The 14,441-nt window shown below is 38.9% G+C and overlaps 2 protein-coding genes across 5 annotated transcripts; both read left to right on the forward strand.

The window, feature by feature from the left end:
• The first annotated feature begins 299 nt into the window (after positions 1-299).
• On the forward strand, positions 300-2,380 carry LOC116189214 (protein SAMBA). Of its 2 annotated transcripts, none has more exons than XM_031518816.1 (3): positions 300-546; positions 904-1,014; positions 1,903-2,380. In XM_031518816.1, the coding sequence occupies exons 1-3, from the start codon at positions 384-386 to the stop codon at positions 1,965-1,967; spliced, it is 339 nt and encodes a 112-aa protein (XP_031374676.1). In that variant the 5' UTR covers positions 300-383; the 3' UTR covers positions 1,968-2,380. The 2 variants fall into 2 exon arrangements, with proteins under 2 accessions (XP_031374676.1, XP_031374755.1); XM_031518895.1 differs by having other exon boundaries at positions 303-546; positions 1,906-2,380.
• Positions 2,381-10,659: 8,279 nt separating this feature from the next.
• LOC116193465 (cell cycle checkpoint protein RAD1) lies at positions 10,660-13,783 on the forward strand. Of its 3 annotated transcripts, none has more exons than XM_031522174.1 (7): positions 10,660-10,882; positions 11,004-11,093; positions 11,453-11,607; positions 12,377-12,497; positions 12,913-13,032; positions 13,133-13,203; positions 13,326-13,783. In XM_031522174.1, the coding sequence occupies exons 1-7, from the start codon at positions 10,775-10,777 to the stop codon at positions 13,564-13,566; spliced, it is 906 nt and encodes a 301-aa protein (XP_031378034.1). In that variant the 5' UTR covers positions 10,660-10,774; the 3' UTR covers positions 13,567-13,783. The 3 variants fall into 3 exon arrangements, with proteins under 3 accessions (XP_031378034.1, XP_031378041.1, XP_031378049.1); XM_031522189.1 differs by having other exon boundaries at positions 10,745-10,882; positions 11,011-11,093; XM_031522181.1 differs by lacking the exon at positions 11,004-11,093.
• The last annotated feature ends 658 nt before the right edge of the window (positions 13,784-14,441 follow it).

Below are 14,441 nucleotides of genomic sequence, written 5' to 3' on the forward strand. Positions count from 1 at the left end.
TTCACTTCACTCCACTTGATTCGTCTTTCTTTTTTTTTTTTTCGCTGAATAATGAATAATAATATTAATAATTAGAGGTGTCTACAACTGAATTTAGGTTCGGATACCCTTGAAAAATATATAGTGAAGCTCGGATACCCTTGAAACATACTCCACTTGATTAGTCTTGCGTGAAGTGTTCGAGAGTGGCAAAGGCGCCCGAAAAGCATTTGGGCCTGACGAAGCCCATATGAGTTGGGCCGAGACCAGTTGGGCTAAAGAATGCCGAAATTTGAAATTTCCTCTTTTCTCCGGCAATCGCGAACTGAGCTTCGTGTTTTGGGCAGAAGTCTTGTGAAAAAGCTCCGCGAATTTGTCTTGCTCGAGAGAGCGTTTCTGGACGGATGGACAGGATGAACAGCAGCTCGTCGTCGCCGGTGCGCTCGTCTGTATCGACGACGGAAGTGGTCGGAGGCAGCACGAGCAACGGTGCTCTGTCAGCCGACGATTTCCAGTTCCCGTCTGACCTCATCTCCATACAAGACCGCAAGGAGGAGGCAATGCTCGGTGAATTTTCCTCTTCACCTTCTCTTTTTGTTCTAATTTATTCTTTTTACTCATCTGGGCATCGTTGGGTTGCGATATCCTTGTCAGGTTTTAGTTGAGTTTCGCATTAGATTGTGTTCTGGTCGTCGATTTCGGCATTTCCTCGTTGCTTGGAGATATTGAAGCTGGGATGAGTGAATTTTCTTTCTTTTTCCTGGAAAAACATGTCCTCCTTGCCCGAAAGACAAAATTCCTACTAAGAATTAAATTCTCGTATTATCAGTTGGGTCGGAGATGAATCGGTTTTCGAGTTTTGGCGTGGGAAACAAGTTTTCTTGAGTATATGTAAGCGATTTAAACCCGAAATGTTTGTTGCAGTGCTGAAAGCGGATTTAGTGGCTGCCCTGCACAAGGAGGTGAAGTCCTTGGACGAAGATAACTGGAAGTTTGAAGCGCCTCGCTCTCGCATCAATCTCATATCTAGACCCGGTTTGTTTCTTGACCGTCCGATTCTCTTCCCGTGCTCGTTATGATGAAAGAGAATTTCATGGAGTACAAGGAGTATGTGAATTTGTGAACAGTCATCAACATTTTTAATACTTCGTTTGCATTGAGGGTTTTGGAGGGGAGGGATTCGAAGGGAAAGTATCTTGCTTTGCTAGGTAATAACTTTCGTGTTTGGTGCTGTAGTGGAGATGAAGGGTGACGTAGGAACATAAAACTATATATGGAATTTGTTACATTGCCTCGACCTTCATAGTTCGTGAAACTTGAGCAGAGAGGAACTTCACTTGGCAAAGAAAAGACTGATTTGGCCTTAACCATTATGATTTGAAGTCTCGAGAGACTGGTATTATCATCGAAGCAAATGGGATGATTTTCCTTTCCTTTCATCCCCTACCCTTCCGTTCCCTTTTCTCTATTCTCCTCAACTCTTTCTGCATTATCAAATATAGTATACAACCTCTTTTTGACAGAGACGAATATCAAATCATGTAGCTTCAGGCATACTTCTGTTCTCACCCCCCGCCTTAGTTCATCTTGTCTACAAATAGCCCTACTTTTTGAAGAATAGTCGCATCTCATGTACATCACCCAATATCAATCTAAATCTCAATCAGAGTCACAGGGTAGAATATGCCGTTCTGGAGATCGTACTAGATCAAAGAGTCTGGTGCTCTTTTTTGCATCCTCTCATAATTCACGGAGCATTTACTGAACTATCATTGATTGATGAGTGAACATGTTAGTGACCAAAGTATTATTTAAAGCTACTACTTCGTATCTTCTTTATAGTCGCGAGTTACAACTAGCTGTGCAATGATTCTTTTAACTCTTACGAATTTTAGCGATTTATTGATTGCCAATCCAAAAAAGCAGGTGGATTTCTTGCGAAACGGCTTGCAGTCATGAAGAATGCGGACTCAGCTCCTCCCAGATGATCAGAACATGTATGTCTCACAAACAGGCAGATCAGATAGTGGAATCATTGTATGACCGATGGCTCTTTTCTGATTATCATATGATTCATACTGCATGAAAGGCTCCCTGGTCTGAATATGCAAGTTAGAGAAATCGGCCCTCAATAGGTAGACTGCTCAGGATATGAGGATACTATCTATTTTGACGGCCTTTGATTGGTGGATGCTGTGACAGGCTGCGAAAGATTGGGCAGAAGTAAAGCATTTCGGTTTTTCTTGTCTTTTTTTTTGGTGGAGCATGCAGCTCACTTTGTGCTTCGAAAGATATTGTGAGCAGGATTATGCTTTGGTTTGTGCAGTTATCAGCAGAGAAGATGGAAAACTCATACTGTAGCTTATCTTGCAGCGAGAATTAATCCCCTTCTTTGAAGTCATGATTCATGATTCATTCTTCACTACAAATCTCTTTTCAAAGGACCACTGACAAAATCATAATCACTGTCACAAAAGGGCGAAAACCATATCCAAGAATGTTAAAAACATATCCGGAATTCACGATGCGATGTATAAACTGTACATGGCCTTGCTTGTTGATGCTTCTCTGTAGTGTCAGATGGAAATCGTGTTGCAATTGTTAATTGAGTTCGGATGCGACCCTCTCTTTACATTCTTAGTGAAAAGTGATGATGCCTCTCATGTACATGCATTATAGACTGGCTTTATAACATACACATGGTTAAACAAGGAGCCAAAAACTAATGTGGAATGCCTGGTTCACCGAGAAAGTATTACATGAACTCAATTCTCTTGGTTGGCGGCGGACTCAGCATGATTTCGATAACTACTAATTAAGTGTTTAGAAGTTAGTTACAAGTTAATTATAGTGAAAAATGAATAGGAAAAAGGAAAAAAAGGAATGATGATGTTCTAATCTATTTAATCATCGAGTGAAAAATCACTTAGCTATGTTCGGTAAACACCATTACAACTTCACTCTATTTTTTTTTTCAAATTCAACAACATAATTATTATTATTTTGTCTTTTTCTCATATTTAATAATAAATTTTCACACGTATTTTTTTTCTAATCATTATTACAATCAATTTTTTAATAATAAATTTCCCCACTTCTCTTTATTCTTCTATCAATTCAAGAACATAATCATTGCTCTTTTATCTTTTTCTCTTATTTAATAATAAATTCTCGCATAATTTTTCCTAACTATCATTATAATCTCACTTAAATATATACATTAATATTTGGAATAGAGTGGCGTTACCAAACGCCACCTTAATGACAAAGTTAATATTTTTACTTACTCATTAAGTAGATTTTTGACTCAATGATTAAGTAAATTGAACCCTTATCTTTTAAGTATCCAGCCCTTATGATTACACGACATTAGACATAGGGTGCGTTTATTTCAACTTAATCAAATAAGTGTTTAAAAGTTAGCTACAAGTTAGTTATAAGGAAAAATAAATGGGAGAAAAAGGGAAAGAAGAGATATGAGTGTCAAACTACTTAATCATTAAGTCAAAATGTATTTTTAATGAGTTAAAGTCGATTCTTCGATTCCGATTCAGTTCAAACTCGGGCGAAGCCCAGCCCAAAGTTGGGCCCTTGGCCGAAGGCTAGGCCAAAGTCGGGCCGAATCCCAACCCATTTGTCCTGTGCCCAACACCTTTTTTTTTTAGCCCAAAATTGTCGAGGTGTAATGTGGCCTGATCAATGGGCTGGGCTTGAGATAGAATTAAATAAGATCGTCGGACTCGGACTTGAAACAAAACCGAAGAAAAATACAATAACTTTCATCCATCCCTATTATTATCCCAATCATTTTATAACCACAACTGTACTCACATTATACCTCGACAGTTTTTTAAAAAAATTTAATAACAAATATTCACCAATATCAAAGTTTATGTTAACGTGATTATATAAATATGGTCTGATTCATTGCGGATGGAGTTTTTCTTCTACTCCATGACCAACCCCGTCCTCGAAATATTGAGGCACATACAATATTGTATTTCACTATAATTCCTGAAGTCCTGATTTCCACATTAAACTTCCAAGCAAATTACTAATATTTAGTATGCAAAAGCCAACTTATAATATAAGCCAATCAAAGCGGTGTTACAAACCAGATGGGCCTTATAGATGAGGAGATTTTATATAATACGTACCAGAAAGAGCAGAAGCCATGACCAGAGTCAAACGCACGACCAATGTTATGACTTATGTTGTTAACTGTTTATTTTGAGAGTTTGAGTTATGATTTGGACCTTGAATTTCGATAATTTGTAACGATATCTTGTGCTTTTATGATTTATTGTTGATTTGTTGTCTTTTTTTGAATACAAGGATTGATTTTTTTTTGCTCAGAAAAGTATGATACATATATATATATATATATGTTGTTTTTTAATTATAAGTAGAATCTTACGATTCATGATACAATTTTACGATTCACGATTCCACGACCCTAGACCGATTTTAGGTAGAATCACGATTATGACAACCTTGCATCTCTGTGCTACGGCACAGACATAGTGCTCAACTTTTGTACTCAGGTAAACATCCCTTTCGGTGCTGCACAACAACTGTTGAATGCTCCTCATTTCCTTTAGTCGATCTTTCATCCTCCTTTCCGGATCTTCGGTTTCTCAGAGTTTCTGCGCTTGATGCGAGACACCTCTAACAAATTTCCACATTGGCTCGCATCGAACTAAACCACGATCTAACTTCTCATACTCGACTGCTCCATTATAGCCTTCACGGGTTCAACCCTTACGGGCTCTACCTCCACTTTTACGCGTGCCGCTCAAGTCCAATCCGCCCATGAACTTTTCGAAGTTGTCAGGTTTCATCAGAATTTCTACAGAACTTTCACTAACCACAAGACAAGTCGACTTTGACACGACTTCAACATTCTCTAATACCAATAGTTCTCCAAACCCATATTTCTTCAGCGATTGCGATTGCTTCCTTTGCCTATCTTTTGTTCGCGAACTACTCCATAGAGATTGCTGCCTCCCATCAGACTTCCTATCTGAACATCCTCGATCAACACAAGTTGAGGTTCAGGTGTTCTCGAGTCTTCAAACTTCACCTTCAAACTTTACCTTCTTCCGAGATGTCGCCTTAGCATAAGGTTCCACTTTCACCCGGGATGCGCTTTTACATTGCTTGGTCAAGGCAACTTCATCAAAAGCAACATATCTTCTCACGAGTGACTTCGAGGACTTACCAACCATCATGCACTCCTTGCACTGGTTCACACTTTCGTGCCCGAGAACATCCAAGTACTTTTCTTTAAGAGTCCACTTGATTGCTGACGTAGATCTGATTTTACCCTGCAAAACATACAGTCCTTCCAGCAGCACCTCAATCATCAATACGAGAGCATCTTCCGAGACCTTCATGACTCTGTCCTGGATCATGTACTTACAACCTAGACCATCAAGACACCCAAACGAGATCAAATCTTTCCTTATATTCAGGACATACCCAACATCTAACAATGTTATCTCACTACCATCATACATCTCGATTTTAACTCTACCAATCACGACAATATCACATGTCTGACTAGTTATAAGAGTTATATCACTCTCTATCAACCGATAAGCGGCAAATAATTTTCTATCATGACAAACATGGTAAAAGCTACCCCAATCGAAAACCCACGTTATACTTGAACGACCCCGATGTAGTGACGATCTGTGTCCCCTCATCAGCTGCAACTCTGAGAATATCATCTTCTCCATTGCTTTGCTCCGTCATCCCTATATTCGTCGTTACCTTGACTTTTCGCCTTGGACAGTCCATTACGCCTCTCGTAATCGGTCCCTCATCGTCACTCCCCTGCTAATTAGTCACTTTCTTTCGCAACGCTTTCGAGTTAAGTGCCTCCTTACCGTCCTCCAAGGTGATGCTTGTTCTCTCGTAGAGCATAATGACGACGAACCTCTCATAGGACTCTGACGGAGTGCTCAGCAGCAACAAGGCTTGATCCCCGTCCCTTATCTTGATATCGATGTTAGTGAGATCTATCACGTTCTTCTCGTCTGGTGACAGGGTCGCGAGTGGCTTACTCTCTCCTTCTAGTACTCATTCAAGAACGTGCTTCAAAGCCTTCATCTTTATTCGATACAATTCAAAGTCGTTCGTCCTATCGAATTTCTCCACCTCAAATATCGTGCCTAACATCTTCAATAGTTCCGAAACATGTGCTCTGATACCACTTGTGGTAACAAGATGCCCAAATGAGATTAAAACAACGAGAAATCGAAAAATAAAAAACACCAAATATATGTGGTAAAATCCTCAAGGCGAGTGAAACATTCACGGATAGAGCATGAGTACCCACTAGATTGAAAACATTAAATTATAACAGAGATCGCACTCATGTTTCTCAACTCCTTACAAGACCCAACCAGAGCGATGCCTCCAATCTCTTAATACTCACAACTCTCTTACTCTATGAACCCTAGAGCCTCCAAGAAAATAACTCGAGAATTTCTAAAGAAGATTACACGTGATTCATCCAACGTAAATTGTTTTCTAATGCTCTTCCCCTATTTATAAATTACAAGATCCATATCTATAGTATTGGCAAGGTCTGTCGAAACCCCCAAAATAAAATCGGTTTCCCCAAAACTTGTAGTAAGAAAATGGTGAGAGCCGAGTCGAAATCCCAAAGGAGGCTAAATGATTCTCTAAACCCATGAGCTAGCAAAAGTAACAAAAGGAGAATTTTGATAATCAAGAAATTAAATTGCAACAAAAATAATTTAAAAGTACGAGGGAGAGTGAATAATTAATATCCAGGAAACGTCTGACTTGAGTTCGAAAACCACCTAGCGATTAGTTGATCATAGAAGCATCATAATATAAATTTCAGTAGTTAAGAGTTGAGTTCCCGCGACTACAAGAAATCGACTAGCACATAAATTATAACTAGTCAAAACACCGTCTAACTAGTAAGTTCATTAACTAGTTAACAAGGTATTAACCAATTCCATAATTAACTAAGCAATGGCTTTAAGCACAAGGATGCCTTAACCCGAGCGATTAATCGATTCATCAATTAATTAACTCGTCCTATCATTCTCTAAACAATTAGGGCAGCAACTACCGTTCGTTCCTAATTAATCTTGCTTCGAATCAATTTCTACAAACACCGTAGCAGTCGTCGATAAGCTAACTTACAAATATTCTAGTCACGACCATGAGAGAATACTTATAACGATGACATCCAATAAAGAATAAGTACTGAAATTGAAATATTAAAACCTGCTCCTCAAAACCAAACCGTGGGGTTTCCGTTCTCAAGTCAAACAAAACGAATTAGCCATACATGGCTATGCCGGAATCCATTAAAACTGACGATCGTTGGAGGAACACTCCGCAATCGCTTGCCTACTTCCAAGTTTCTCTTCCCAAAAACTAAAGAAAAAAACCTAAACCTAGATGATCCTTAGGTTTTATATCTCCCTCAAAAATAGGAAACAAATAATGAACCTATCTTTAAAGATTTCCTAAAAACTCTTATTGTAACTGAAAGGGAATCCTAGGATTTGCAAATAAATCGGGGATTGATTCTGAACTCCCTCTCGGATCGGTTGTGCACGTGGTGCACCACTAACCATAAGTCCTTGTATCCTTGCGAGTTCCATCTTGATATTTCAATGGTCTCCAATTCATCCCGAACATGCATCAAATTGCCTCCAACTCTTTTCTTATACAAGTTTTCTTAGAAACCGTCATCCAAGAATCAGATACCATGAAAACAACATAAAATCAAGTCTAAATTGTACCCGTTTCATGGACAAATCCTTCCTTATCAAGTATCATATAAATATCCTAAATATCTCCAAGAATGTATCCTAGAATATTTATCATTAAAGATATATCAAGACCATCTAGAAAGATATCTCCGAGTTACAACGAAATCGCACCAAAACAGAAACTAAAACTCGCACGTGGCCGTCCAGTTCTGCGGCACAACTGAAGTGCTCAACATCTATATTCAGACAGTTCTGCAACATCCATTTCTGTGTTGCGGTACTAACTGCTGAATACTCCTCACTGTCTTTGGTCAATCTTTTGTCCTCCTTTCTAGGTCTCCGAGTCTCTCGGATCTTCCGAGCTTGATGCGAGATACCTCTAACAAATATTATATATTAAATGACTCTTCCTAATAAAAGAAAAATATGCATAATGTATGATTCACTACTATGATGAATTAAGTTGTTGCATAACTCCTTGTATAAGAAGAGAGAAAGAATGAATACGGCTGTCCATTATTCAGTTCACACCGAATTAAACTGAAAAACTGAGTCGAATTAATCATTCGATTTTTGCCTTGAAATATAAAATTTTCGGTTCGGCTTTGATTCACAGTATCTGCGAACCGAATCGAAAATTGAATATAAGTAAACTAAAAATTATATATATATATATATATATTAGGGTTTCATGTATTCATTTCAGTTAAGTCCTCGCCCTCATCTAACTCCCACTACTTTCTCTCTTTCGTTCTTATGTTTGACGAGCTCTCCAACCTTTGTTGGTGTTGCCGCGATTCTGACGGTCCAAGGTCATCACATCCTCTCAGCCCTCACATCTGAGTCCTCGCCGGTATCGTCACCTCTTCTGTGATTTTGTTTTGGGTATGCGGAAGAGATAGAAGGATTGGGAAAGGTGAAGTTTTCTTGGGTTTCTTTTTACGAGTTATTATGCCAGATATCACATGGTATCACTTGTTTCTCAAATATATCTCATAGTTTAAAAATTACCTAGAAAGGCCTATGGTTTATGTCTGGCTCCAAATCTTTTCTGACGTTAATTTCTCTGTTAACATTTAACGGCGTTGTTGACGTGGAACGTAAATGGACCCATTCTTACAATTGTGGCATTTCATCGGGGATAGATTTGAGAAAAAAAATTAAAACTATATGATAGATTTGAAAAAAATTAAAACCAAATTTTTTTTATAAGCGCTCCCAACTTTTATGTATGTATTATTATAATTGATTATAAGGAAAAGTACAAAAATCCCTCTCGTGGTTTGGAGTCGGGACAAATTGCACCATGTGTTTCTTTTAGGGACAATTAGTCCCCTGTGGTGTGCTCCATTATCCATAAGAGGTTACGACGTTAGTTTTTTTTAAAAATTTTTGGTCCTCAATCTTTAGCCTTTCAATCATTTTGGTTATAAATCTCTTTTCTATTATTATTCATAATCTCAACTTTTTATTTTTTTCATTTTAGTTATCGAAAGAAAATCGAAAGGGAAAGAGGAGTTGGGTCGCCGATCGAGGTCGTCGGCGTCCTTCGTGGGTATTAGCAACCCCGACCCCTCTATCGAGGTCGCCAGTGTCCTCCGTGGGTACCGGCGACCTCGGTGGAGGGGTCGAGGTCGCCGATTGGCAGCCCGCAAATCAATCAAAATCTCTGACTTGAAGTCATCGATTGATTGGGTGGTTGGGGCCGCCAATCCGTGACCCACCCCCTCCAACGAGGTCTCTAGCTTCCTCCGTGGGTATCGATGACTTTAATGGAGGGGTTGAAGTCACCGATTGGCAACCCCAACCCCTCCATCAAGGTCACCAGTGTCCTTCATGAGTACCGGCGACCTCAATGGAGGGGTTGAGGTCGCCGATTGGCGGCCCCAGTCCGCGAATCGATTTAGAACTTCGACTCGGAGTCCCCGGTCGATTGGATTGGCGGCTCCAACCCTTCCGACGAGGTCGTCGGCGTCTTCCGTGAGTACTGGTGACCTCGGTGGAGGGGTCGCCGATTAGCGGCCCTAACCTCCCAATCGATTGGGGACTCCGAGTCGAAATTCTCGATTGGCGGCCTCGACCCCTCCTTCCCTTTCGATTTTCTTTCGAGGACAAGAATAAAAAGTTGATGATAGAAATGATAAAAGAAAAAAGACTTAGAACCAACATGATTAAAACGTTAAAGATTGAGGACTAAAATGAAAAAAAAATTAACGTGGTAACCTTCTATAGCTAACGAAGTACACCACAGGGGATCTAATTGTCCATAACAAAAATACATGGTACAATTTGTCCCTATCCCAAGCCACAATGAGAGTTTTTGTAGTTTTTCCTTGATTATATATAGATTAGCCATCTAGTGACTCGATGTAGATTGCGTTAATCTGATAATTTCTTGGTTGGGCCATGTACGAATGTGGGACGAGAGAAGACTTCGGAAAAGCCACTTTTGGTCTTCAATTTTACGTAATTTTTTCATTTCCGTCATAAACTTTTTTTCATTCATTTTCATCCTGAGCATTGCACAATTTATTCAGTTCAGTCCTGCTGTCTAATTTTCCATCCAAAAATTAGTTTCCATCCAAAATATTTGTAGAAATAATAAAAAATTAAAAATTGAAAAAAAGAGGAATGAACTGACGTTGAAGAGAAAGGAAGAAGGTGAGGGAGGCGTCGATCCCTCTATTCCGATGGAGGGGGCTCGTCGGCTCAATCCATCCCCCAATGAGGATACCGCCGGCGATTTCTATTTTTCTTGTTATTTTTTAGAATATATTTGGATGAAAAGGTAAATTTTGAAAGAAAGGGGGGAATTAAACAAAATATACCACGTTAAGGATGAAATTGAACGAAAAAATAGGTTTAGAACCGGAAAAAAAATATATTAATAACGCAAGGTTGAGTACCGAAAACGGCCTTTTCCCTGAACTGATGAGAGTTTTACGGAAGGGGGATTTGGCGCGGAAGGTGCCTGTGTCGGAGAAAGTTTTTGGCGGGAAAGAGGAACGGGATTGGCGCGGAAGACATCGGAGATGAGCTCGTCGGCGGTGGAGGCGGAGGCGCCGGATCTCGTCTGCCAGCTTGACAACGTCCAAGGCATGGTCGATGCCCTCTCCGCCGTCCGCTGGAAGCGTCACCAGGTATCCTTTCCACTCTCCTCGCGGACTTCCTCTTCTGCTTCTCGATTCAGCAGAGGTTTTCGAGCATTTTCATGTCAATCGAAAAGTTCTGCTGATCTGATGATTTCTTCGATTCGGTTAGGATGCAGTGATCGAACTGTCCGAGCACGGAATCGTTTTGATCGTCGAGGATAGCAATTGTCTTCAGGCGAAGGTTTATCTGCAGCGTGAGGTCGAAGTCCTGATTCAGCTTCCTCTTGTGTTTCGATTGTAGAAACTTGAATCTCATAGCGCAGTGGCTTCTCCATGAAGTTTATCCTTCAATGAGTTTGGGAGCCTCATTAGTTCTAACGTTCTGAAAATCTCTAGAAAATTGAGCAGAGATTGATGATTTGATTTTCGTTAATTCCGATATTAGTCAATTATCGAATTAGCTGGGAAAAACCTAGCAGAATTAGAAAATGTGGAAGAGTTGTTCCTCTGGGGCTTTCCTTCGTAGGGTTTTTGCTCGGCAGCCGTGTGACAGAACTGGTTACATTTTTCGATTTATATGGATTTCTGTCCTGATCATCCTGTGCTTCTTGAACGTAGCTATTTATCCAGTATGAATACAAGGCACAAGGGCGGCCAAAGTTCGGAGTGAGTTTGGGGCTGTTTGTCGATTGCTTGAACACATTCTCGGTTCCAGGGCACTCCGGTGCGATTGAAATTCAGTATCCAGGACCAGACATGCAGCTTCTCCTCAAGTAAGCCGCATGCTTCGTTCTGTCATCATATTCCCCAATCCTCAATAGGGTAAAATAGGTCCTGTAGGTTAAATTGGATGCATCATCAATTCAATGCATTGACAAGAACCCAAAATATTTTGCTTGTTTTGGCAGCTGAATGGTGTAGAGAGATAGAAAACGAGCTGTTAGCTGGTTCATACTTAATGTTTCTGATGTCTTTTTAATTGGTAAACCAACATGTAAAATGATACATTTCAAAGAGAAAATCTGTTCTCTCAAATTTTTCCCCCCTTCCACTGAGCCTCAACTAAAGTCAATCTATGATTGGAAGATTAGAGTGCAACAAAAGATAGAGACAGTAAGAACTAACATCTCCACAGGGAATTGAATTGGAAATTCCTCTACTCAAAATGGCTTCAGTTCCATATTTGCCCGAACATGTCTAGAAAACTCTGGCAAGTCCTTTCTTTTCCTCTACTGGGTCATTCTCAATAATCAGCAGGACTTTGAACAATCAGTTTTTTTCATTTGGTGAGTGGAGGGAAGTTTGTTGAATCTCCATCTTTCACTTGCCACTCAATCTAATAGCATTGCTTGTTTGCATTTTGTATTTCAGTTTCTGGCAATGCTTGATAATAGTAGAAATAATCATGACCAGCTTATGAATGCATCAGCTTCATGTGAAACTTAATTTGTGAACTCTATTATAAGGGTTGAGTGGCTCAGTTTCATTTTTCTGGATCCTATCACTATGATGTTATGATGCTCAACTTTTCATGTGATGCAGGTCCATTGATTCATCGGATGCTTGTATCTATGCAGAGATTAGAACAAGAATTCCAGAAACAATTTCATGGGACTACGACTTTGAACCTGCAGGAAGTACCCCACTTAGTTTCACTTGTAAGGTATTATACTTGTATTATCGTGTAGATAGAGACCACATAAACTTGTTCTCTCCCAAGCAATTACCCTGCTTATTCTTCGATGCATTTATTCATCTAGGAACTGCATGGGTTTTAGTCTAGTTCATCCTTCCTACATATTTTAATATCATTATTGTGACAGAAAATACGCTCAGTAGTCTGCCCTGCGACTGGAACGAAACTGACTGACTCATGGTACTTTTGATTTCTGCTTGTAAAGCTTATAATCTGCCCTGCACTATTGTTGATTAAAAGAAAACTTCAAGCAATCACTTGTTCAAAAAAAAAAACAAGAAGAAAAAAAAATTTAATGATATAAAACACATGATATTCATAAACATGCACTCCCGTTAGAAACATCAACATACAATAAAAGATTATGGTTTCCTCCTTTCAGTCAGCTGCCTTGAAAGAAGCTATTGATGACGTCGAATGGCCAGGATCGAGCATCCAAATCACTCTACAGCCATCTCCCCCTTCAGTAAATTTCATGGGCGAAGGGCATGGATACTTGCAGGTGCAATTCGACTATGTTTTTAAATGCTAGTCATACGTTCAATGATATTCTTGGTCTACCAACTTATGCTTTAGTATTCATATTTTCACATTCTCTGCAGATAGACTTCATGTATTATGTAAACACTGATCTTCTGACAGCATTCCATTGCGATCGGCTAGTCTCCCATAGGTAGCACCACAAAACTCAAAAAGCATCATCCGACTTTGAAAACTTTTGTCACTCTCTTTTGCTTATTAATCTGGACCGCTTGTATTGAATCATGTGCTGGGCATCAACACGATAATGAACAGGTATAGATACAAGTTTCTCCGGGCAACAACCGCGAACTTGCCCAGCAGTGTTACCAAAGATAACAGAGGAAGCAAGCTGACCATAGGAAGAGGTGGCATGCTGAAAGTGCAGCATTTGGTTTCAGTCGCCCGATCTACGAATACGCACCCTTACATTAATTCTGCTGGTTATCATCAGCCCAGCCGAATTGCTTATATTGAGTTCTTTGTGAAGCCAGAGGCAGACAATGATGACTCGTAGGCATACTTGAAAAATTGCACCCGGAGTAAGCCCGAGGCCTAGCTAATTTCAGGTAAAATGTCGTACTCGGATCGCTTCTGAGACCATATTGTATATTCTTTTCGAACTTATAGGATTGCTCTGGCAGTAATATTATCTGCATATCTTTTACCATCAAGACAGGATTATAAAATTGAAACAGACTTAATGCGATCTGCAGATTATTATTATTTTATTATTTTATTTGTTTTTGACAAGCAAGGTGAAGCTCACGTTTGGGAGAAAATCTTAGATCATCTTTCCTCTAATAATATGGTGAGAAAAAATTAATAAAATTTTTTTAGTGAATAATAATTATGGCAATTATCCAAATGAGTAGCACCAAATTCCTAATTTCATATATTTTGATTGGTACTTCCTCAAGTAACATGGCGAGATAAGATCACCCAATAATTTTTGACAAACAAAGTTAAGCAACATGCTCAATTTGATTTTCAAATCTTAATCTAACTCTATTCAACTTAACTCTATTCTTTTCAAAATTCAATAATATAATCGTTTTATTTTTTTCTTTCATTTAATAATAATAATTTCTTATTCATATTTTTTCCTAATCATTTTTATAATTAATATTTTAATAATAAATTCTCTATCTACTTTCACATATATATATATATATACATATTTTTACGCATTATTATATTTATTAATACTTATAATCATTATACAAAATTAAATTGAATTAGATCATTATTCGATTCGAAAATCAAATACAAGCTTCCAAATTTACTTGGCTTTTCATAATAGTAAAATAAAGAGCAATAAACAATAAAGATTAGTTTATGAAGGACATAAAAGACAAAACCGCTGATTTAGTGGCTCGGGCAACCGGAGGG

Source organism: Punica granatum, chromosome 1 (assembly GCF_007655135.1).
Source record: "Punica granatum isolate Tunisia-2019 chromosome 1, ASM765513v2, whole genome shotgun sequence".
Lineage (NCBI taxonomy): Eukaryota > Viridiplantae > Streptophyta > Magnoliopsida > Myrtales > Lythraceae > Punica > Punica granatum.